Source organism: Equus asinus, chromosome 3 (assembly GCF_041296235.1).
Source record: "Equus asinus isolate D_3611 breed Donkey chromosome 3, EquAss-T2T_v2, whole genome shotgun sequence".
Classification (NCBI taxonomy): domain Eukaryota; kingdom Metazoa; phylum Chordata; class Mammalia; order Perissodactyla; family Equidae; genus Equus; species Equus asinus.
Window position 1 is genome coordinate 92,485,397 of NC_091792.1, and position 25,506 is coordinate 92,510,902.

Here is a 25,506-nt window from a genome sequence, read left to right on the forward strand (position 1 = left end):
ACTGTTCAGGTTTACCACCCAAGGAGCTTTGACACTAAAAAAAACAAAAATCCTTTCTGCTTTTCCTTAGCCCTACTTCTGTCCTCTAGCTACAGAGTAATCCTAACGCCTTTTTCAAATATCTGAAGAAAAGAACCATGCCTCCATCCCCTAAGCCTGCTTTTCTTCAGACGCCCCACCTGCAGTCCAGCTGAACGAAGATGGAATCATGACAGTCCCTACTTCAGGGTGACAGGAGTTAATATCATGGGGCTTCCCCAAAGATGCCTCAGCCAGAATGGGATACTTGTGTCCATGAGACAAGACAGGGTTATTTTCTTTCCTCTTCCCTGCTTCCAAGAACACCAACTCTTTCCTTTCCTCTGGGAATTATAATGTTAACAGCGAGTCTCTCAAGAAACCTCTCTCAAACCTTAACATTCCCTTCCTAACAGTCCCTTTAACTCCCAGACCTCCTTCTGTCTTCGTCTGATTTCAATTCCTTTCTGAACATCTATTTTTCTATTTTTAACTCATTTATGGCAAATACAATTACAGTAGAGTGAAACAAATATAACAGTTTAAATTACTAATTTCCTGGCCACCTTGAATTCAGAAATTTCTAACAATAAGAACATGAGCTCTTGTTCAGTGATCCTGATTTTTATTGACTAAAACAGTGACTAAAATTTCCTCAAAAACTGATGACTCTAAAGTCAAGAAGAATACATACAGTTTCCATTTAAATCATCTTCAAAAAGATCACATAAAGCAAAATGTGAGGCAAATAATTTAAAGATAAATCAGATGAGGCAAAGGAGCTTGATGTGGCAGGAACATCCCTCAGACCTCAGAAGATCAATGAAGAAAAAAAGAGGGGCCAGCCTGGTGGCACAGCGGTTAAGTTCCCACATTCTGCTTTGGCTGCCTGGGGTTCACAGGTTCAGATCCCGGGTGCAGACCTGGCACCACTTGTCAAGCCATGCTGTGGCAGGCATCCCACATATAAAGTAGAGGAAGATGAGCATGGATGTTGGCTCAGGGCCAGGCTTCCTCAGCAAAAGGAGGAAGATTGGCAGCAAATGTTAGCTCAGGGCTAATCTTCCTCAAAAAAAAAAAAGAACTGACAAACAAGAACTACATGGAAAGCAGAAGTTATGGCTGGTCAAATTTATCTTTATTCAGATTATAATTCTTCAAAAAGCATCAGTTGTTTAAATTTGGTTTAAGCCATGCTTAAACAGAATACATATAAAATATGATTTTTTTATATTTTTTGACTGAAAAGCAGGAAATTCTGTGTTCCATTTCACCATATTTACTAATTGTATTCTTATGCAAAACCTTCTAAATGCAAATTGTTTTGAAAGTGAATAAAATAATTTCCAAGAGACCTACTTTGACCTTTTAATATCTGCGTTCTGTGATAGTGCCTTCTTTTCAGTACACGCTCCTTTGTTGACCTTTGGCTTACATGGAGGTGGTGAGCTATAACCCATCGCAGTCAGTTTCAGAGTCCTCACTCCAGTGTGCATCTCGTTTCTCTGCCACAAGCTTGATGAACTGAGAGTGACTGGCATAAAGCTTGAGTTTATCATTAATGTCCACCCATTTCACTTTTCCAGCATCATCTCCAGCCTCCAGGGTAAGGTTATCCATTATCTCACCTGGTTACCAAAGAAAAAACATCACCAAGAAAAAGTAATTCACTTATTAATTTCTTTTTCAGCATAACTACATCTTCAAGTATTCTTACTAAAAATTATCTTAAATCAAATTATTGTATTAGGTGGTCAAGTGAATTAAAAGAATAGTTCAAATTTTCCAAATGCCCAAATTTTAACCATGTTTGTAAATTTTAAGTAGTGGCATCACTAAGAAAGCTTTTCTCTTTATAATAAAGAACATTACCCTAAAAAAAAAGAGTTCACATTAAATAAGCATGAAATCTCACATCAAAATAAATTCCATAAGTCAGAGGGAGAAAGTCAAATACCATATGATCTCACTCATACGTAGAAGATAAAAACAACGACAAACCAACACACAGCAACGGAGACTGGACTGGTGGTTACCATAGGGGAAGGAGGGAGGGCAAAGGCAAAAGGGGTGATCGGGCTCACATGGGAAGTGATGGACTATAATTTGTCTTTGGGTGAGATTAACTTACGGTACCTCCATACATACTTTTTGTTGCAATTGCCATGTTTTAAATAAAAGGTTTTTAATAACAATAAATAAATAAATTCCAGAGGGATTAGAGATTTAAATGTTAAAAAAAAAGTAAAACAAAACAATTGGTGGACTCGTTTTATAGTCTTAAGGTAAGCGGACTTTTTCTAAGCATGACACCAGATCAGAAACCATAAAATATTTATAATTATATTTATAAATATAAATATTTTATTAAAATATTTATAATTATCAAAAAACTAAAAATAAATGCTCTAATCACTGTTGGTAATGTAAGTGGCACACTTCTGTAGGACAAGTTGGCAATGTTTATCAAGAGCTTTTAAAAAGTAAACGCTCTTTGACAAGCATTCATTCAACAAACATCAGAATGCCTCTTATACACCAGATTCAGTACTAGGCATTGAGGATACAATAAACAATCAAGCAATTCCACTTCAAAGAGTTTATTCTAAGGAAATAAAAAGATAAGGCAGTTAAAATATTCAAGGCAACATTATTTATAACCAAAAATAAAAAAACAAACATAACCAAACTTTCCTATCTATTGGGCACAGATTAAATAAGTGATGGAACAGCTACACAATGGACTGCCATATGGTCATTAAACATGAAACATATCTATATATACTGACATGGAAAGATGTCCATAATACATTTTTATGTGAAAACAGCAAGTAACAAAATAGAATATATGGTATGAGCTCATTTTTATTTTAAAAACAGCTATCTGAAGTCCAGAAGAAGATAAACCAAAATGCCAAGAATGATTATCTATGGGAAATGAAATAATTGGTGCTTTTAAAACTTTTCCTCTTTACATCATCCTTTTTCTAAATAACTATTAAAAAGTATTACCTTTATAATAAAAAATAAAGCTACTTCTTAAAAGAAAAGAACCAATCAAATATTTTAGCACACAAGTTTCTAAATTCCAATACTAAAATGACAGCTTTGTGTATCTTCAGTGCAGCTACAACATCCAACCATCAATGAAGTACCAGAATTAATACAACCCTGAATCCAAAAGCGAAGTGCAAATATCTGATTATCTAAACAACAATGTCCTCTAACAACATGCTCTGTATCAGAACTAATAACGTCTAAAAAGTTATTTTACTCCCCTCCCTTTCTGGTTACCTAATAAATTACACAAAACAAAATTGTAAAAAGTGTAAAGAGGTCCAGTCTGACATGTAAAGAGCTTTGAAGTCAGCACTCCCATGCTCACAACAAGAAAAAAGCTGAAACAGGGGCCGGCCCGGTGACCAAGTGGTTAAGTTTTCGAGGTCCGCTTCAGTGGCCCAGGGTTTCGCCAGTTCAGATCCTGGGCACGGACGTGGTGTCGCTCGTTGGGTCATGCTGAGGTGGCATCCCACACGCCACAACTAAAAAATATATATATATACTGATGAGGATTTTTAGGCTGCTTAATTTTAAAATGGCTTATGATGAGGATTTTTAGGCTGGTTAGTTTTAAAACTACAGATGAGATTCAGGCTCCAAGGAGTGGAATTTGTTTGCCCCTTTGTTGGGAAACATTTACATTTCTAAGGGAAACCTCTATCTGTGAAGATGCCTCCCTCTCTGTGCCAGGAAGAAGGGGGGATGGTCTTATCTCTAGAAGCTCTTAATCAATGCCAGAGGCAAGAACTTAAGTTGGTTACTGTCTGGCAACCTCATGTAACTGACCCCCCCCTCCCCACAAATCCTCCTTTGTCTTTAGCCGAGGATAAAATTCAAGCGGTGACTTCTGCCATTTACTCCATCCGGTTTGATTCTTATCTAAAAGTTGTGGGACCGCCAAATGGCCAGACCATACGGGCACTGATACCATTTTAACTTTTTTACATATTCTTTGTCTTGTAAAGAGATGACTCACATACCATGCCTTAAATTTAGTCCTAACCCTCAACTCGGGGCAGCAGCAGCAGGAGCTCTGACTGCTCGTGGGTCCTGTCCCCATGCCAGCGGGGGCAGCAGAAGCAGCGGCAGCAGAAGCTCTGACTGCCCATGGGTCCTGTCCCCATGCTATTCCACACTATTCTCTAAATAAAAGAGCACTACTGCCAGATCTTAAGAGAAGAAATCTTTCTTTCAACTCCTCGGCTCACCGACCCCGCATCATATACCACCATGTACTGGGGGGCTTTGGGGAGAAAAAGGAAAAATAAAATCTTTAAGGAAAAAAAAAGAAAGAAAAAAGCTGAACCAACTGAAAATCAACAACTCTTCTTCGATCCATCAGAGAATTGAGGTCACGGCACACTGCCACCCCAAAAACTGGAGAGACAGAGAATCACAACTTAGCAGGAACAGAAGCCCACCAATGGAGCCAGCAACCAGGAAGAACGCTTAAAAGGTAACTGACTAATTTCTGGACACTGATCTGTGGGCTAGGTGGAGGATGAAATCTCCTGGAGGCCCCATCTTGGGGTGGGAAGGAGGGCCCATTTTCATGAGTTTTACCTCCAGAAATGCCACCAAGTTCTCAGGGTGAAGACTGGAGAAAAACAATCTCCACCTGCTTCCAGCAGGGAAAGGGGAAAAGTAAGGATTTTGAAATACACCCAGAGCATTCTGCCCTCAGGGAAAACTATTTTACCAAGGCCTAAGCAACCTGGGGGAAGGGAAATTCCCAACTCCAGTTCCCTCTAGCCTTCCTGCCTCACTTAAGGAGTGTTGTGAAGAAGCAGTTGTGAAGATCACAGCCCAGAGGCACAGCCTCACTAAAAGACTAAGACCTCGTCACAGCTTCTCCTATGATTCCCCTCCCCCGACACTTACCACCACATCAACAGGGCTCCCGTCTACCAGCAGGGAATACAACTGAAAGAACTGCACAGCTCAGACCTTACATAAGAAGAAGTCTCTAGGGAAACTCAAAGACAACAAGGTGAAAACAAGGACACCAGAGGAAATTTTAGCCTCTGACACCTACAGCTACAGCAAATAGTAAGCACAGCCTAACTCCTAGTGAGATAAACACAAAACCTCACACTAAAGGCCTATTTGCCTCAGTTCCTTTTTACAGATACATCATGTCCAGTTTTCAAAAAAAACTACAAGGCATGCTAAAAGGTAAAAAGCATAGTGTGAAGAGACAAAGCAAGCATCACAATCAGACTCAGATACAGCAGAATTTGGAATTATCACACCAGAAATTTTTTTGGAATTTAAAGAGAGAAAGGAAGGGTGAAAACGGTGATTTGAACAACTCATAAACTATATAATCAACTGCTAGATGATGAGTCATTGTTTTTAACTCCAAAAATAAAAAGCTAACAAATTTATCAGTACTTAAGCCATACAGACCTGCTTCTACAGTACATTTGCATAATTCTCCCTCTGAAATATTTCTTCTAAGTTCTCAATACCAGAAGGATGAACTCAAATCTTCTAATACCTTGCTTAGAGTAGTTGTATAGAATTAACTGAGTCAGTGCTGGGCGTTTCCCCCAAGTCCAACAAGCAAAAGCACACAATGTGACAGTGGCAGATCTTCCAGTTCCAGCTCGTTTTACAAATGAAAACACCAAGTCCAGGAGAACAAGAGATTTGCACAAGGTTACACAGCTCAGAAAAGAGCCATAAGTAGAATACTCAGTGCTCTTATATGGTACCCTCATTTCATTACGCTACAGATGAAAACAAAATATTTAAAAGTCATCCAATTTAGCAATATGTTTCAAGAGAAGCCATCAATATACAAATTAAGGATCATAATTAATTTTTTTTTGAGGAAGATTAGCCCGGCGCTAACATCCACCACCAAGCCTTCTCTTTTTTGCTAAGGAAGATTGGCCCAGAGCTAACATTTGTGCCCATCTTCCTCCATTTTTTGTATGTGAGACACCTGCCACAGCATGGCTTGATAAGCACTGCTTAGGTCCGCGACCAGGATCTGAATGGATGAACCCCGGACCACTGAGGCAGAGCGTGTCAACTTAACCACTGCACCACCAGGCTGGCCCCTATAATTAACTTTTAAGAGAGTAAATTTTCCTTCTCTCTTTGTAATAACAGATTTGATTCCCTGCCCCCAATTTTTAAATCCATGGACTAAAAAAAGCATTCATTTTAAATTCTTTCATACTTGGAAATTTTTTTGGTATTGACTTGTGTTTTAATAAGATATACTTATTATAAAAATATTTCAAACAGCAAGAAAGATATAAATTCCATTTCCTTAATCATGGCCATATTTCCTATTTCCTACCCAAATCTCCAGTTGCTTTGGTTTTGTTTTACACAAATGGACTTATACTATACAAACAATTTGACAACTTTAAGGCACATAATTTTAGTCCATAAATTCAACCTTAATTTTATATGCTACCAATGGATTAAAGGAAATTGGTTCCAGGTAGAACTTGGAAGGCTTTCTTTCATGTATTCTTCTAATATCAACAATTTTGGTTTCACATAAATATAATTCTATAATCAGTAGTTGATTGGCTCAAGATGCTAAAATAGTCCAGATTTAACTGTGCCCTAGTAGGCTGCTTGACTTAACTGATCCTCTAATCCAGTCAGTTTAACAAACATAAGTAAAATCACCTGTTTCATCATGGTAGTTCACAGCTTCTGTCTCCATCCATGCATTATCAGTGTTCCGAGGATCATCAACATATCCCTTATATATCTATTTTTAAAAGGAAGCAGATAAAAAAATGTCTAGAGTGAAACAGGAATGCATAGAGCAGAAGCATGTTACCTTCATTAGAATCATACACGTAGATATCTTGTTACAAAACAATGTGCATATAGTTAACACTACTTAACTATACACCTAAAAATGGTCAGGATGGTAAATTATGTTATGTGTTTTTTACCACAATAAAAAAAAAAGAAATGTAACTATCATAGAACCTTTAACGTAGCATTCCATATGCTTGTTTTAAATTTCCCCAGGAAACTATTCTCAACAACTTTTTGAGGAAGGTTTAAAATTCACAAAACCCTTGATACCTCAGACTCTAATTTAAGAAATTAAGAATAGTCATATTCAGGCCATGAGATTTTTTAAAGTCCCTATAATTTAAGTATTTTTCCATTTTAATAATTTCTATGACTACAGTTTCAGAAATACAAAGGTTGATTCTCCTAGTTAAACACATGAGATCTATAAATAAAGGTAGTAAAGATTAATACTCAAGCTACTAATCATGAAAAGATTTGGATCTAGCCATCTAACACAAATATAACCAAAAAACTGGACAACATAGATAAATAATTAAGAAATCCCAACTCGAGAAAGAAAACAAAGCAATCCAAGCAGAAGCCAACAAAAAAGAAAAGAAAATCCGTACTTTTCCTTTTTATTAGTGCACATATACCTTATAAGGTATTTTTTTTAATCACAAAGGGTATATAGACAAAATGGACATGAAACTTACATGGTTATCAACCAGAAAAACTCTGAATAACATAACTTAAAATGTCCTTTCAAAAGAGCTGAATTCATGCAAATAAAAAAAGTTTTCCATTGGATGGGTATTCAACACATATGAAAATAGCTTCTGAATTGTCACATTAGCTCACATCTAGTCTAAAGAAAAACTCAGAGGAAAAACTGTATTATAACAAATGACGTAATTGACCTAAAGTTGGGCTATAAAACTTAGTGGAAATCTATTTACAGTGAAAATCCACGAGTTAAGTTGTTCTCATGAATACATATTTCAAATACACAAGTATTTCACTTTATCCAGAAAATGATCTATCAGATTTCCAGGTGAACTTCAAGTCATTTTCATTAATCCACAGGACTAAATCCTTCCTAGGAATCACCATTTCTTACCACCAGATGTTCCTGGCTGAAGAGTTTCTGCAACTGTTCCTCTAATTCTCTCTTTTCAGCACTGGATTTCTGTAAGGAGTTGAGAGCTTCCTCACCAAATTCTCTTTTCAGTGCGGCACTAATCTTCTCTCCTGGATCCACCATCCCCTAAGAGTCACATTTTTGTTAAAAAAAAAAAGTAATAACCTTTAATTCATTCAACAAATATTTACTGAGTGATGCAATGGACATTTACTGCTCTATCTGCCCATAATCATGATCCACATTCTTCTGTGACATGCCCTTCTCTAAACCGTTTGTTTCTAGTAGCAGCCTATCAGGGTACCTCATATATTTTACCACAATAATTGGTCCAAGGTTTGCCTATGGCAAACTGAGCTACTCAGATTCATTTCCTGGTATTTTCCAAACTCAGGCTAAGGGAAGAAACGCCTGGAGGCAAGAAAGAATACAGTAAGTTGATAGTCTCCCCATTATTCATTCCATTCCAGCCACACTGACCTCCTCAATGCTCCTAGAATGTGCCAGACATACTCCCACTTTAGGGCCTTTGCACCTGCTATTACTTCTGTCCAAGACGCTTTTCCCAAGAATATCCATGTACTTACTCATTCACCTCCTTTAGGTCTTTACTCAAATGTCACCTTCTCAGAGAGACCTTCTCTAACCATCCTATCTAAAACTGTAAACTCTCAAACACTCCCTAGTCCCCTTCCTTGCTTTAGTTTTTTTCTTAATACTACTACCTTTTAACATACAATAACTTATTTATCTTATATGTCTCCCCCACTGGAACGTGAGCACCAAGAGGACAGGGATGTTTGTTTATGTTGCTCTGTTATATCCTCAAACTCTAAAATATTAGCTGAGTTTCAAAATATGATGATTAGATGAATGACTCTCAAAATGGTATCAGTGACCACAGTTCCCTGACTGATCAGAATTTCAAATGGCAATGAAAACAGAAGATCCTATGATAAAATCATTACTGTATTCTTGCACTCAACACGAGTAAAGTTTGACTATTTGGCTCATAATAATTAGCCTAAACTTACATCACAGTTAGCTGAGATCTTTATTTCCATTCCACTTTTATCCTACAAAGAAAAAACTATTCTTGCAGATAGCAGTGTAAGTCATGCTCTCATCAAACTATCTCCATTTCACAATATAGCATAAAATATAAAACCCTCTGCTGCACACAATACACATTTTTAAAAAGCCACTTCAAATACACCACTGACACGAACTTGACAAAAAGTACACTCTTCCTGATGATATTACGGAAATTTTAAAAACTACAAGAAACAGTAAGTAATAAAAGTTACCTTTTTTATTATGCCTAAAATTATCAGAATTCAACAACAAAAAAATGCTAAAAATCTTACCTTGGGCTTGGAGTAGGGGTTGAGTTCTGAGATGGACCCAATGTTAATGAGTACCTACCATAGACTAGGTGATTTATATGCTATCTCTAGTAATCCTATGAAGTAGATACAGCATCTTTACTTTAAAGATCAGAGTCTGAACTCCAGATCACCCAGCTCAAAGTGGAAAGGCCAAGACACAAGCCCAGGTCTAACTCCAAAGGCCAAGTTCTTTCCCAAGGGTTTTAGAGTTAGACTCAGATTCCAAGACCCCTGCTCCTCCACTTGTTACTAACAATGTCACTTCATTACAGTGATGAATGACAAAAGCACAACTAATTGGAGTGCGGAAGAACGGAGGTAACCGGAGTAGACAAGATCCACACAAAATAACTTTGTATTAAATAAAGCAACTAAAAAGAACTTGAAACATTAATTTGATTTAATTTTAATGCTTACCCCTGGGATTGCCCATTCTCCACAGTCTTTCCTTTTTATTGCAACAAATTGTAAGATGTTTTTCCCAGAAATGGGGTGGGTGATTTTATTTCCACTTCTATCCCTTTTCCACCTATAAACAGCAATGTAAGATCAAACCAAACTAGAACAAAGACCAAGGTTCTCTCTCAAGTTTGAGAAAGAGTTATAAACACGTATTTTTCTTTATAATAGAGTATATATAAATTTACCTCAAATCTGCTAGTTTCACCAAAAAAATATTTTGCATTAGAAATATTCTACATTTAGCACTGTTACAAACCAGGACAAATGTCTAATTTCTATAAAAGATATTGTATTCTCCATAATAAAAATTTAGGATAGAAATGGTTTTTACCACTTAAAGTGCTACCCAAAAAAAAGCTTAAAAGCAGAACAGAATTTAAAGGAAGGGCCGTAAAAGTTAAAAAAAAAAAAAAAGAAAAGAAAAAACAAAGTCCAAGGATCCTTCTTAAGAATTACAGGTAGTAAAAAAGATCCAGTTATATTTGCTTTTAACAGTTCACTGTGTTATCAGAAAAGCAGATTATACGACACAGGTTCAGCTGGTCTCAACAATAGTGTTTTTCAATCTTTATGCCCTCTTCTGATAAAAAATCTCACTCTACCCTTTAGTTTAATTTTATATTTTGAATCAAATTGCATGTAGTTTTTGTTTATAGTATCACGGCAAGGTTAATTTCAGAATCCACTTCTTCTAACCACCGCCTCTTTCCCAGAGATGCTGATAAACCTCCCCTTTCCTTCCATGCCTCCACACCCACCTCCCCTTGCCCAATTTTAAGAACTGTTCTAATAGTTTCTTAGGCAAAGATAAAGATTTTGAACGTCCAATACTAAGCCAAAAAAGAAAGCCTGTGACCTAACCATCACTCTGACTGAGACTCAACGAAATACACTGGTTTAGATATGGGTTTCCAAATTTCTTTATACTGTGGCTGACTACCCATCTAACCCATAATTTCTGCCCCAAAAAAGCTCATAGTCTAGCAGTGGAACTAGACATGTACATGAATAAATTATAAGACAGAGTGACAGTTTGATGAGTACAGTAAATAGAAAGGAAAGAATAATTAGTACAAGAAGATAGCATCTGTTTTTAAGGATGCCAGATAGAGGAATAATACAAGCAAGGAACAAAGTTATAACATAAAATAAATGTGCTCAAGAAACTGAACATATATGTGGCGTCTGGCAATGTGGGGGCATCAGTAAGGGAAAGATGGGGTATAAGGCTGGAGAAGCGGGCAAAGAATTCATCAAATTCATCTGCTTAGAGAGCCAGAGAATATTCTTAAATAGGATAAAGCCATAAGCAATTTGCGTTTTAGAAGGCTCACTCACTTTGACAAAAGTGTGGAGGCTGCTTTGGAGGGAGGCAAGACTAGAGGCAAAAAGACTGTTACCATGATCCAGATATGAGACGACAAGGACAGGACTGAAGGCTGAGACCATGAGAATGGAGAGGAGACATATTTTACCCTTATTTTTAAAAGCCATTTATATAGTACTTATCATATACCTGATGCTGTTCTAAGTGCTTTAGTGTATTTATCCATTTAAGCCTCAAACAATTCTATTGTCTTTACTGTACAGACGCAGAAAATGAGGCACAGAGAAGTAGAAAACTTGCCCAAGACTGCAGAGCTAGTAAGTGCTGTAAACCAAGATTGGAACTCAGGCGGTCTGGTTTCCAGAATCTGTGCTCTTAATCACTCTAGCACTATTTACTTAAACCAAATAAACAGACTGTTTACACTAGTTGAAGAAGAGGAAGGATAAGAAAGCAAATGAGGGCTCTGTTACTCACAAACATTTACTGACACCTACGATGCATCACATGCAAGCAGCTGGGAAAACAAAGACCACCACAGAGCCCCTGCAGCTCAGCCATCGCAGCCAGAGCACGGGGAAGAGAAGCAGAACAGAGACGCTGCTGGGCAAGAAGGCAGGACCAGACAGATGATGAACAGCTTGCTTATTGTGTTTACAGTCTCAGGTTTTATCCTGAAGGGACTCATTGAAGGATTTTAAGCAGAGGAGTTTCTTGTTCCTTTATTAGTACCAAATACATTTTCACCAAATTTCAAACAAAATTTCTTGATATATCAGAAATAATGTATCATTTAAATTAATGAACCTCAATAACATTTATTAAATAGCAATGATATTCCTATGAACTATTGATAACCCCTCCCCACTTCTGAAGGTCCACACCTTCCTGCCTTTAACCAAAACTGGAAAGAAAATTATATGCCACCAACTTTTTGACCTGAGTTTATTCACAGTAATATATTAACACTTCCCATCTCACTTTGACTTTAAAGAATCTAAAGAAACTTCAGATAACGTCCCATCATACATGGGAAATCTCTAGGAAGGGTACCTGGGAATCTAAAAATTTAACACTTGCCCTGGAGAATCTGAACAAGAAAATCTGTGAAATTCTGCACTGTACAATGCTATTTTGAATCATGAAGTACTTGTAAAAAAAGGAGGAAGGATCTTTGCTTTAAAAGTGCCTAGGTGATTCTTATAATTACTCATTAGTGAAATACTGGTGTAAAAGAGAAAGCTCAATAGTTGGAGCCAAATACCCCGATTCAAATTTCAGATCTACAAGATTTAGGCAAGCCACTTAACCTCAGTGAGTCTCCATTTTCAGATTTATAAAATAGATATGTTAATACCTACTTTGGGAGGTTTTGTGAGAAACAAATGGGAAAACTAACAGTAGCGCCTAGCAGAGTGTCTGGAGTAAAGCAATATTTTTAACGATTCAATTAATCTGGTGATTCTTCCTTCACCATCTTTCATTCTTCTCTTCCTTCCATTTCCACTGCCACTCATCTACATGGAGGGACTCATCGCTTAACACAAGCATTACTGAGACAGCAAAGAACAGCACCCTAAGAGTACAGCTGAAAGCTAGACTGCCACTGTGGGTTCTTTTATGGCCTTGACCACCTCTAAGGCTTCAGTGCTCTCATCTATATAATGACAGAGTTAAGCTCAAAGTCTACCTTTTCAAAACAACCTAACACACAATCACATTTACCCCTAGCTGCTATTTGGTCCACCATAGATAAAGACAAGCCATTTAGAGGCTAACTTTCAAGTCTCTGGCTTCCGTTTTCTGCTTCTTGTCCCCTTACTGGCACTCCTGCTTCAAATGTTTTACACCTTGCTGTTTTTAGCCAGCCTCACCAAAACTGAAAAGTAACTAATACTGCCATTAATATTTACTTACATTGATTAAAGAATATATTAACTCTCTCATCTCATTTAAACCATAAAGTTTCTAAACGAATTTTAGATGGATAGAGGTAGGTTTGATAGGTTGATGGGAGGGTGGGTCGGTGGGTGGATAGAAGGAAGGAAGTATGGATGGGTGGGAGGAAGGAAGGAAGGATGGATGGATGGAAGATAAAACTGGGGTAGGATGTGGGGTAAAAATCCCTTTTAACGGGGAAACTCAAAGGGCAAGCAAGAGAGTAAGACAGGGCGAGTGTTGGCCTCTTCCAGTAACTTGAAAATAAGGGAAATAAGCTGCTTTCCTAGAGTTAAACTATGAAATTATCATTAAATCTCAGATCAGAGAAAAACAAAGTCTCCTGGAAGAAAGGAAGACGTACAAAATATCAAAACTAAAAAAGTAAGAATATTGAGGGCATTTGCATTATTTAAAGTAGGAAAGTGACAATTACATGTGAAGAGGGAGTTGGTCAGTGAAGAAATCCTAAAAATAAAAATTAAAAGAGATTTTCATTTTAATTAAAAAAGATGACAGAATATTCCAGATGTGTCGGAAAGATGATTCCTATGGAGATGGCTAAGTCCATCTAAACATTACACTCACCTACCTTCTATATTCTGACTCATGCTCGCCAAGGGACCTTCTGAATGATTTGGCTAACCAGAGGGGTCTGCCTCAGGAAGAGAATGCCTTTCCCCTCTTCTGAAACCTTCAGTGGCTCCAGTTCACATGCCTTAAACTTTGGCATTTCATATTCTCCACAATAGAATTGCACAAAAATTAGTTAATTTTAAGCTTAATTTATCATCCACTATTTTCCTACAAGAATCTTTTGTTCCGACCAAGCTCGTCTTTTCACTGTTCCTCGATACTCAAATGGACAGTATTACAAGCCTTCTCAGGCCTCCTCTGTCCACCTATCCAAGCTTCAAGTTCACCTACAGTCTACCTCCTTCATAATGCCTTTCTTGGGTGCTCCAGGGTCAGCATCACCATGCCCACACCCAATCTTCTAATTTTCTAAAGCATTCTGTATCACTCATGTGTCTTTGACATGTTTTCTAATTTCATATTTTCCATCTTGCAAATGAAGCCATAGCTCTTCAGCAACAGGAACTGAAACTTAGAATTGTTACAGTTTTTTATATCTTCCAAAGCACCTACTCAGTTCTGAAAACAAATAGATGTCAATAAATACCTAGTGAACTAATTTTGTTTATATAATGCCTAACCTACTCATACAATATAAAACTACAGCTTTACACATCTGTACTACAGCTTATATCACACCACCATAATCTTACATAAAGTCCCTTTAAAATACAGATTTCGTGGGTGTGCGGAGGCATATACACGTGGCTGTGCATACACACAGATATATATACACACACATATATACATGTATATACACAAACACACATATATATGTATACACACATGTATGTGTGTATGTATATGTATATGTAAACACATGGCTACAGTCTATTTTTCCAATAATTTAGTTCTTTGCTTCTGAAATTTATTTTAGTTATTACCTGGTTATGATGGGATCTGCAGCATGATTTGGGCCCCACCGTCCCAAAAGACCCCGGCCAACCAGTCCCGTCCGTCCTGCAGGATTTCTGGGGGAAAAAAACATAGAATCAATTGAATGTGTTCATCTTTTTTAACCCAACTTAACCTGGCACAAAAGGTAGTGAGAGCACTAAGAGGGCAATCATATCTCCACACGAATCCAGCAGCACCATCACATCTCTGGCACCAGAAGCACTGTTACTCAACTTTTCTTTGCTGTGAGTCTTAAGCTTTGGGCTGGATCTAGGAGGAGGATCTCATTTCCAAAATTGTTATACAATATAAGAATTTGTTTCAGTTTTCACCTGACTTCAGTTTTCTAAATTTAAACTAGAACCTTCCTGAACTCTCAAATCCTGGAGGATGGAAGCCCCTGCATAGAATCATCCTCTGCGACATCAGTGACGAGGCATCATCAGCACACCCACCCTCCTCTCTCTCACCACCCTCCTTTCCTACTCCAATCTCCTGCAACCCTTCCCATTAAAATATTTTTTGCTACATTTTAAAGTCCATTTTTCCTGAGTGGGTTCTGAAACTTTACTATCAGTAATACATATTTTGCAGCATATAATGAGATAGTAGTATCATTCAATATTTCAAGACTTCAAGTATACCAAAACTCAATTATTAAAGAAAACCGTTTTCTAAAAATGCCAACTTACTGTTTAACCTAATGCCACAACCCAATGTTAAAGTGTGTCAGAGAAACAGAGTAACAGGCAGGGCTGACTAATTTTCTTCCAGTCAATATTCCTTAAATGTTCAACTTCCATTACGTACCAGTAAAATGCCCTAATCTGCAATCTTACCTATTTAACATTTTTTATCCTCCCAGCATGTGAAACTAAATAAACAACTTGCAAAAATGTCTCTTTCAGCCATCTCTTTTTATTCCAGACTCCCCTGCAGCTATTGCTAAAGTTGAATGAATTTTTATATTGTTTTGTACTAGACTCAGAAATTTTTCAGCAAGACCTACAAATAAAGACAGAAAGACAAAGACAAAACACTTGACCAGGTGACAAGAATTCTACTTTTCAAACTCACAGGAGGGGGGACAGGGTGGCCAGCAACTAGGTTTTATTCCATATAACCATACACCCCTGAACGCAAATGATCAAAGCCAATATTAAGAGAAACAGTGTTAATTTTTTAAGAGAACAAGCCTATACCTTGTAAGCTAGAAGCCGTGGAAAAAAGACTTATAGACTATCCTATAGCCTGAGAAGCAGAGAAAGTTGTTTACAGAGAAAGAGAAATCAAGGCTACACACAAAGTAAAGCAGAGAGACAGTCCTGATGGATTTCCAATCTCCTAAATTAGCTGCATTTCTACTTTGGGCTCCTTGAGACAATCCCATGGCCCTAGAATAAGGCTCACTTTTTGCCCAGGCAAGCTAGAGCTGGTTTCCATTAGTCAGAATCTTGACTAAAACAACACCTTTTCTGCCGATCCTTTTATATGTGTACATATCTTTTAATATATTTTACCCAGAAAAGAACCTAAGGAGTAAGTCAAATACGAGAAGAGTTTGACTTAAGGAGATCCAGTAACATAGAAAAAGTGAATAAGATATGACCAAAGAAAGAATTTAGCAAAATGGAAGGCCCAAGTTGGGGTGAGAGCAGCACTATGATTTCCTTGTCCCAGAGGAACTAAGAATATAAATTGCAACATTTTTACCACATGAGAACCATGATTACAAATCTGTGATCCTTCTTTTGCTTTACTTGGGGCACGTTAATTTTTACATTTCTTCCTAACTTTTACAATGTCTTCTTAAGGAAAATGGAAAATTTTGGAGATGCATAGAGAAATCTCTTTTAGAAGTACAGAAAGAAACCTAACGTTAAATTATTGGGTTATTTTTATTTTTACTCAGGTGTCTGGATAAATTCTTATTTTAAGGAATTGTCTCATTTAATAAATAATTACAGAACATACAATTTTCAATCCTTTAACTTATTCAATTAATTATGTCTACCTTCAAGGTAGAGTTACAAAAAGACCCATTCAAATCTTGCCTCTGCCATTTACTCACTTAATGCAAACTGCTTACATTCTCTCTCCTTATCTATAAATGAAACTAAAAATATCTACCCACAGGGTTGCTGCGAAGATTTAGTTAGATCACATATATAAATTATTTCGCACAATGTCTGGTACATACCAGTACTCGATAAATGTTAATTACATTTTCTAACTTTTGAAGATCGATTATTGTAAGATGTTCCACTCCCAGTACCTACCTAGGTCTTCCATTTTCAATCTCATACAGTCCATTCTGGCTCTTTCTCTCAACATGCCCATCCTTTTCATTAAACTTGGGAGAAAAGGTACTTTCACTGCAATGAGAATACCAAAGCAAAATAAGAAATAATGATTCAATACTACCAATGGCTTAATAATGCCAGTCAATCTGTTACTTATAACAAGCAGTATCCCTGAAACTAAATAGTTAAGGGTTAGTTTTCATTTATAAATCCATCTTACTCCTTCAAAACAGTTTCTGAAAAAGAAATTTGTTAACCAAAACACCTTAAAATACAAGGATGTGAGGCCAGCCCCATGGCCAAGTGGTTAAGTTCGTGTGCTCTGCTTCGGCAGTGCAGGGTTTCGCTAGTTCAAATCCTGGGCGCAGACATGGCACCGCTCATCAGGCCACGCTGAGGTGGTGTCCCACATGCCACAACTAGAAGGACCCACAACTAAAAATATACAACTATGTACCAGGCGGTTTGGGGAGAAAAAGGAAAAATTTTTTAAAAATCTAAAAAAAAAAAAACCAACACAAGGATGTGTATTATAAGCCCTCTGAGAAGGACAAATGGCAGAAGAACTGGAGCTACTCCACATGCTACAAAAAACTCTATATTACTACTAGCAAGGAAATTGTCTATGGGCACAATTTGGCAATTATTGGTTCCTATGTGATTCCAAAAATAAGATTCCTTCTGATATCTTGATGTTTCTTCTGTCTCAAAATAATTTTAATTTCTTCAAATGTGTACTAATTAACATTTTAATCAAAGCAAATCCACAAAACAGCAAATTCACCCCACAAACAGCAAATTCGCCCCACAAACTTCATAATAACTCTGATGTAGATTACAATAGATATAATACACTGAAAATGTTCTAGATCTTGACTAGATGACAGTTACAGAGCTATATAAATGTAAAATTTTACTGAGCTACACCTGCATACTTTAAAAATGTGCATTTTACTGCATTTGTCATACCTCAATATATTGTAAAAACAGATATAAATAAACTAACCTCACCATTATGAAATCACTGACACAACTGCACTGACAGTGAATAAAGAGTCGTACAGCACTGGATAGTACATGGTCAGTTCCGACATAAGTTTCCCCTTTTTTCTTGCTTTAATTCTAGTAAGTGAGCATAGAAATATTTGTGCTTTGTTTTGGGAAGAATTTCCAACTTGAATGATCCAGACATTCTCTCAAGACTTCTGACCGGTCTTCCATCTAATACACAAATATACCATCTAATACACAAATAAAAAGAATTAAATGGTAAAAATCATGAAATTATAAAACCAGAGTTACAATGCCCTCGGGACTTTAGAAATTCACCATTAAAAAAAAGCAGGAACCTAATCATAACTGAAGCATTAACATTACTAATAAAGCTTGATTTAGACAGTGATATAAATTCAACTCAAAAAAAATAGAATGAAAACTAAGAAAATGTATTCAGTCTTCCTCTATTTACACTATATAGCACCCATCAACATCACTAATTTTAATTGTGCATAATGTGTATGTAGAAATATGTACATCCTCTAAAATGGGAAAATGGAACTCATTTAAAGCCAATAATTTCTCCACAGGTTAGCTTCAAGATTAATTAATAATCCAAGCACTATTACAAAGCTACAAACACATCTTTGGACAAAATAAGGGAACTGTGGGGCAAAATCAACTGAAACTGAATAAGACCACAATAGAGTATAACTACTAATGAACTAATACTGGATCTACCCAACTAACAAAACTTTCTCCTTAACAGAATAAATAATGCCTTGACAGCACTATCATTCACAATAAATTTACTCATTAAATCAAATGTAAAATTGCTCTAGGGGCCGGCCCCATGCTGAGTGGTTAAGTTCGTGCACTCCGCTTCGGCGACCCAGGGTTTCACTGGTTCGGATCCAGGGCACAGACATGGCACTGCTCATGAGGCCATGCTGAGGCGGTGTCCCACATGGCACAACCAGAGGCGCTCACAACTAGAATATACAACTATGTACTTGGGGGCTCTGGGGAGAAGAAGGAAAAAAGAAAGATAGGCAACAGATTTAGCTCAGGTGCCAATCTTTAGAAAATTAAAAAAAAAATTGCTCTAAAACTAGGGTAGGAGTTCAGCAGAGTGGTGAGGAGCATGAATTCTGGAGTAGACTGAATTCAAGTCCAAGCTATACCATCTACTAGTTCTGTGACCAAACGCAAAAGAAAAGTTTTTTCATTTTTTGTGTTTTGTTTTTCTATGAAGTAGGAAATCCTGTCTGCCTTCCAGAATAGTTATAAGAATAAAATAAAATAATGCTAATAAAACATTTAGTACAGTGCCTAGCTTATAGTTAGAACATTAAAAAAAACCTCTATCATTATATTTATAAAAAGGAACATAAATTTAAAATGTGCATCAATGCACTTCTACGAATTTAGTGAAAACCTTTTTGCTTGAAGTTTTCATTTCCTCTTTCTCTCTCTCCTTTATCCGTTTTCTATTTTTTCACACTGGTCTAATTTTATGATCATCCTATTCTTAGTAATCCAGAAAACATTTTTGAAAAATCTTTTCACTACTTCAAATACAAGTCCAGCTATGTTGGAAAATAACCACAAAAGCTGTTCTGTTGATAACCCAAACAGAACAAATGAAAACAGATACCACCACTCATCATTTCATAAAACAAAAAACTTCGTAGCAAAATAGATTTACCTATCTGGAAGGAACATCATAAAACTCCCACAAAAATAAATAAACATAGACTGTCTAGCTTTGGCAAGAATTCAAGCAAATGTGGAAAGTGAGTTATAACAAAGTCACGCACTAGATAAAAATGAATTTTCAGCTGTGAAAATGACAACTTACAAATACAACCACTACCTTCTCTAAAAGTCTTACACCCAGCTGATGCCCGCTAATTTGCTCACCTGATCTGAGGATCTGCCCACCCAGGTCCAGCCAAGACCGAGACTGCAGTGTATTCCACAGGATTATAGTCTTTCCACTCAACAAGCCAGGCTACTTTCTCATTAGGAACATGGCTGCGTTGAACTTCCGAACCTGGGTAAGGAGATGTCCGAGCCTTGTGGTGGGAATTCTCTTTGGCACCATTAGAACCAGACATGACGCTGGAGTTAAGATGAAACCCACAGGATGAAAATGAGTTTCTGGGAGAAAAAAAAAATGTTTTATATAAATACCAAAAAATAGATAACTTAAAGAACCTAATTCAAAGACCCAAAAACATATTTTTTACTTTCAAAGACTTAAAAATCAGAAAACTCAAATTTGATGCATATTAGTAAAAAGGTCCAACAACTGTGAGAGATTATTTTCAAATGTGAAAATTTCTAAAATATTGCTAAATCTTATTAACTGGAACCTACTCACTGAATTTATTTTAGCTGAGAAAAAGGGACAGCAGTTTACTTTTGTTACCACAAAAGCTGGGGAAGGAAGTTTGTTAGGAAAATTCGACCATAAAAACAAATGTAAAAGAAGACTTTAAGTCTATGTGAAGGAATACATTTTTAAAAACAGTCTATAGTCTAACATACATGTGTAAAACATATGGCAAAAACAGCACAAAGGAAAAAGAACAGAAAAAAAGAAATAAATCATGGTAAAGTTCTTACAACATGAAGTAATGTAATATTACTAGAAGTCAGATTGTGATAAATATACAAATTGTAAACTGTAGAGTAAAACTAAAGGTAAAATTAAGAGGCATAGAGCTGAAATAATTGGATCACGAAAGAAAACAGAAACAAAAAACTGAAACTTAACCTTTACCTCACAACGTACATGAAAATTTTTCATGTCTCCTCCTAGCTAAAAACTTAAATGGCTTCTCATTATTCTCAAACTAAAGATTAAAATTCCTAATGACCCTAAATTAGGACATCTAAAGTGAAAAGGGTGGGCTGTCCAGGGGCACAGCGGTTAAGTTCGCATGCACCTCTTCAACTGTCAGGGGTTGGCAGGTTCAGATCCCGGGTGTGGACCTACACACCGCTCATCAAGCCATGCTGTGGTGGTGTCCCACATACAAAATAGAGGAAGAGTGGCACAGATATTAGCTCAGCAACAATCTTCCACGCCAAGAAAAATAAATAAATAAAACCTCACAGTTTAATAGAAGAGATGACTAACAACACACAAGACTAAGGTCTGAATTAGTAATCTGTAAGGTAAATGACAGGAAAATCTCTAAGAACATCGTACAAAAAGACAAACCAACGGAAAATGAGAGAAAAAGAGACACAGAGGTTCTATCCAGAAGTTCCAACAGCTGTCATGGGAGTTCCAGAAAAAAAGAGGGGGGAGGGGTCAGGAAAGGACCAAAATGGGGGAAAAACAGACGAAAATTCTCTTGTGCTGAAAGTAAACATGACATGCTAAGCAAAGAGCATTTTTTAAAAAAAGAAAAACCACTCCTAGAGGCAGGCAGCTCATAAAATGTGTTCATTACTCTGTGCCCAGCATGGCATCTAAAACGTCGTGTTTAGTGAACAACGGACTCGGAGAATAAAAACCAGACAAGAAGAGAATAAATGTATGAGGCAGCGCAAGACCTCATGACAAGAGATTTTCACATATGGAGGTATATGGGGTAACTATTCGAGTTCAAAACTGATTCGGCTTGAACTAGAAAGGCTGACTTATGGTCTATCAAGCACACACTGTCCATCTGCTTATCCATTAAAGTCAGGAATCGCTCTTGAGACAGACAATGCATACTTCCCCTGCTAGGCCTATTGGTAATGCCCAGATTAGTTCCTTTCCTGACATAATGGTCATGTCGACCTGCTAATTTGCAACTGAATACCTCTTTGAAAATGTATCCTGGGTGTGTTTAATGTATCTTCTTCCTTCTAAAACCACATAAGAGTGTACTGAAACTCATGCTTCTCTGGAACTTCTGCTAAGGCCTTCCCCTGTTATAACCCTCACTTTGGCTCATAATAAACTCACTCCAATTTTGATTTATAGGTTGGTTGTGGATTATTTGCCACATCATAAATCCCTAAATTTACCCAGAGTTGGCACATCAAGAAAAAGAGGTAGATAATAAACATCTACCTCTTTATAATTTAATATACAATGTAATAATATATAATATAATAAATATTAAATAATGTATTCTCTGCACTGAGAAGTCGAGGAGAGGAATCACGACTTATATTTTTCATTTTACACCATTTATACTGCTCACATTTTTAAACTATGTGCATGTAGCAACTTTAATAATAACGTTTAAGTATGAAGGAGAAAACAATGGAAGGGGACAACACCACACCCACACAAGTGATATTTAATCTCTCTGGCAACAATAATGGTGACTTACAGAGGGTGGTAAATTTCAGTATCACTGACCGAGAAATATCACTACCACTGGCTTTCCTCAATACGCAATAAAACATTGCAGCCTTTTCGCAAGCGTGTAAATGGCGATAACCGTACGGGACGCAAGCAAAGCCAGGGGAAGCCGCCGGCCTGGAAGCTGGCTCCCAACGCGACCCCGGCAGTCGGGAGAAGAAGCGGCCTCAGAGGAGGACTACCTGCACGCCGGGAGGCTGCGACAGAGCAAAGACTTGACAGTCACGTAGGCCAAGGCCACCGAGAGAGACACGGTGGCTAACGTCTTCCCCAGGACGCGTCCGGCCATCAGCGCCCCGCGGGCGGCTCCGCGCACGGCGGTCTCTGCTGCTGGGGCCGCCGCCTCCGCCCGCCCCACAGCTCCGGCCGGGATCTAGCGGGCGCTAGGACCGGGCCGCCCTCCCGACCTCAGAAACGCACGCAGACCAAGAAGCCCCCCAGAAGACCTAACAGACCAGCGCTTCCGCCAGGGCGACGACGGCCACCAGATCAGCAGGTGACGACGGCGCCCCCAGCGCCAGCTGCTGGGACCGGCGCTCCGGGCCCCGTGACGTCCCCGGCGCGCGACGGCGCTTTACGGCTGGGCCGCAAAGCACAGCACCTACCGGCCGCCTAGCGTGACCATTCTGCGACCTGGTACCCTCTCGAGGAGTCTGTGCCGGCGGCGGTAAATGCGGGAAAACGGAAGAGAAAGGAGGAAGAGAAGACCGGGAAGGGGAAGGCAGGGAAAGAAAGAAAAGGCAGAGAAGTTCGTTGTCCTGTGTTCTTCGCAGGAAGGCGTTACAGGCAGCCGGTGGTGTGACCCACGCGCGTCCTAATCATATCTGAATAATAGATGGTTACTGAAAGAAATCCCTTCTTTGCCTCCTCCAGCTTCTGGTGGCTGCTGGCCTTCCATGGCTTGTGGTCGCGGCACTTTGCAGCGCTCCAAACGGTCACCCTGCCTTCCCCTTTTGGGTTTGTGTCAGTCTTCTGAGTCTCTCTTCTAAGGACACTTGTGATTTCGCTTAGTGCATGCCTGTATAATCTAGTAGCGTCTCACCAGCTGGAGATGCTTGATTACATCTGCAAGGTTGACGAGAGAGTGTCGGATATTGAGGTATATGGGGTAACTATTCGAGTTCAAAAGTGATTGGGCTTGAACTAAAAGCCTGATTTATGGCCTGTCAAACATACGTTGTACATCTGCTTAACCATCAAATTAAAGAATGCACTCTCTTAAAATAAGAATGCATGCTTCCCCTCCTCCACCCTATTGGTGATGCCCAGATTAGTCCCTTTCCTGACATAACAGTCCTGTTGACCTGCTAATTTGCAACTGAATACCACTTTGAAAGTTTGATGAAAATGTATCCTGGGTGTGTTTAATCTATCTTCTTTGTTCTGAAGAGATCTAAGACTGTACTGAAACCTATGCTTCTCTGGAACGCCTTCTAAGGCTTTCCTGGGTTATAATCCTCACTCTGACTCATAATAAACTGACCCCAATTTTGATTTATAGGTTGGTTATGGATTATTTGAGTCGACTCCATATTTGATTACCTTTACAGGTTCCAGGGTTTAGGACCTGATACCCTTTGGGGTCATTATTCAGTCTACTACACCAAGATTTGAATTTAGATCTGTAGGACTATAAGCTCAAATTCTTAACCATGCATTTGTTCCATAAATATGTATTAAACACCTGTTGTGTGTAAGCACTGTGGTACCATGTTGGGCAAAATACAGGAGTCCTGCCCTCATGAATCTATAGGCTGGTTGGGGAGATAGACATTGGTGAAAATAATCACACAAATAAAGGTCAAGTTTCAACCATGATCTGTGTTGTGGAGGGAGGTTCATGATGCTCTGAGAATTTATGACAGGGAGATTTGGTCAAGTCTGGCAAAGCTCCACTTAAGAAGTACCACTTGAGACGAGATCTGAAGGAAGAATAGGAGTCAATTAGACATAAAATGGAGAAAAAGAAAAAACCTTTATGCAGTCCTGCTAGCAGGATGGCTGGCACATATAAGTGCTCAGTAAATCAAGTTCTCTCTTCCCTCTCCCCTCCCTTCCTTAGGGAATCTACTAATGCAGCTATAGTGCTATTCAAAGAGATTTGAAACTATTAGAATGGGGCCCCTGCACAGGTTTCCCTGAGAGTCCTCTTAACCCATTCTCTGTGCAGTAGTCCATGTAACAACTGTCTCCACGGGTCATGGTTCATCTGAGGCTGAATAATAAATGTCTGTAATATAGCTTGCATCAGCAAGGCAGAAACCAAGAATCAAAATGAGTCTACTGTACAAAGTGTCAAGCATGTTCTCAATGCAATCAATCAATGCAGTCTCAATGTGATCTCAATGCGATATATTCCAGGATGGCACTGGACATGATCAAGGACATTCAAAAAACCCAACAAACCGTCCTCTAACAGAATATTTATTTGAGGGCCGGCCCAGTGGCATAGCGGTTAAGTTTGTGCGCTCAGCTTCAGCAGCCCCAGGTTTGCGGGTTCAGATCCTCAGCACAAACCTACACATTGCTCTTCAAGCCATGCTGTGGCGGCATCCCACATACAAAATAGAGGAGGATTGCCACACATGTTAGCTCATGTCCAATCTTCCTCAAGCAAAAAGAGGAAGATTGGCAACAGACGTTAGCTCAGGGCCAATCTTCCTCACAAAAAAAAAAAAAAACCATTTATTTCAAAAATAAACAAGTCTTGATGACTCAGGTTTTTTATTAGACAAGAAAGTTATTCAAGGACAAACGTTGCAAATGTTACTATGTTTTACATGAAAGAGATTTCAAAGAATGTTCTTTGCAGTGGAAAAGAAGTATTTTCCAAAGTTTTCACTGATACTCTGCTGGAGTTGTTATGCGGAAGAAACAAAGCTTATTTAACAGCTAGTTGGAAAACAAAACACATTTTGTGTCCACATTTTCTGTCAGTAATTTTTTTCTTTTTGGTGAGTTCCAAAGGTTCCCATTTATAACCTCTCGTCAATATTTATAGCTAGAGAAAGAGCATAGAAACAAGGGTTTACATCAAATCAAAACCACTGCATACAGTAACAGTGCTGCAAGGAGTAACGTAAGAGCTATCTGGACATGCCTCCATAAGTGTAAATTCCCATCCCTGTCTTTCCACCTTCCGTTTCTCCTACCTGTTAGAGTAGATGTACTTTTCATTTGTCAATACT

General features: G+C 38.1%; 1 protein-coding gene across 4 annotated transcripts; it reads right to left on the reverse strand.

Annotated features, from left to right (window-relative positions):
• Window positions 1-1,134: 1,134 nt before the first annotated feature.
• NUDT9 (nudix hydrolase 9) lies at window positions 1,135-22,918 on the reverse strand. 4 transcript variants are annotated; one of them, XM_014842434.3, is made up of 8 exons: window positions 22,774-22,918; window positions 19,867-20,106; window positions 16,924-17,019; window positions 14,632-14,718; window positions 9,802-9,913; window positions 7,976-8,122; window positions 6,733-6,817; window positions 1,135-1,646 (listed from the first exon to the last, which is right to left on the reverse strand). In XM_014842434.3, exons 2-8 carry the CDS (start codon window positions 20,061-20,063, stop codon window positions 1,468-1,470), a joined length of 903 nt encoding a protein of 300 aa, XP_014697920.1. In that variant the 5' UTR covers window positions 20,064-20,106; window positions 22,774-22,918; the 3' UTR covers window positions 1,135-1,467. The 4 variants fall into 4 exon arrangements, with proteins under 4 accessions (XP_014697920.1, XP_014697919.1, XP_044622234.1 ...); XM_014842433.3 differs by having other exon boundaries at window positions 22,501-22,878; XM_044766299.2 differs by having other exon boundaries at window positions 22,316-22,843.
• Window positions 22,919-25,506: the final 2,588 nt, after the last annotated feature.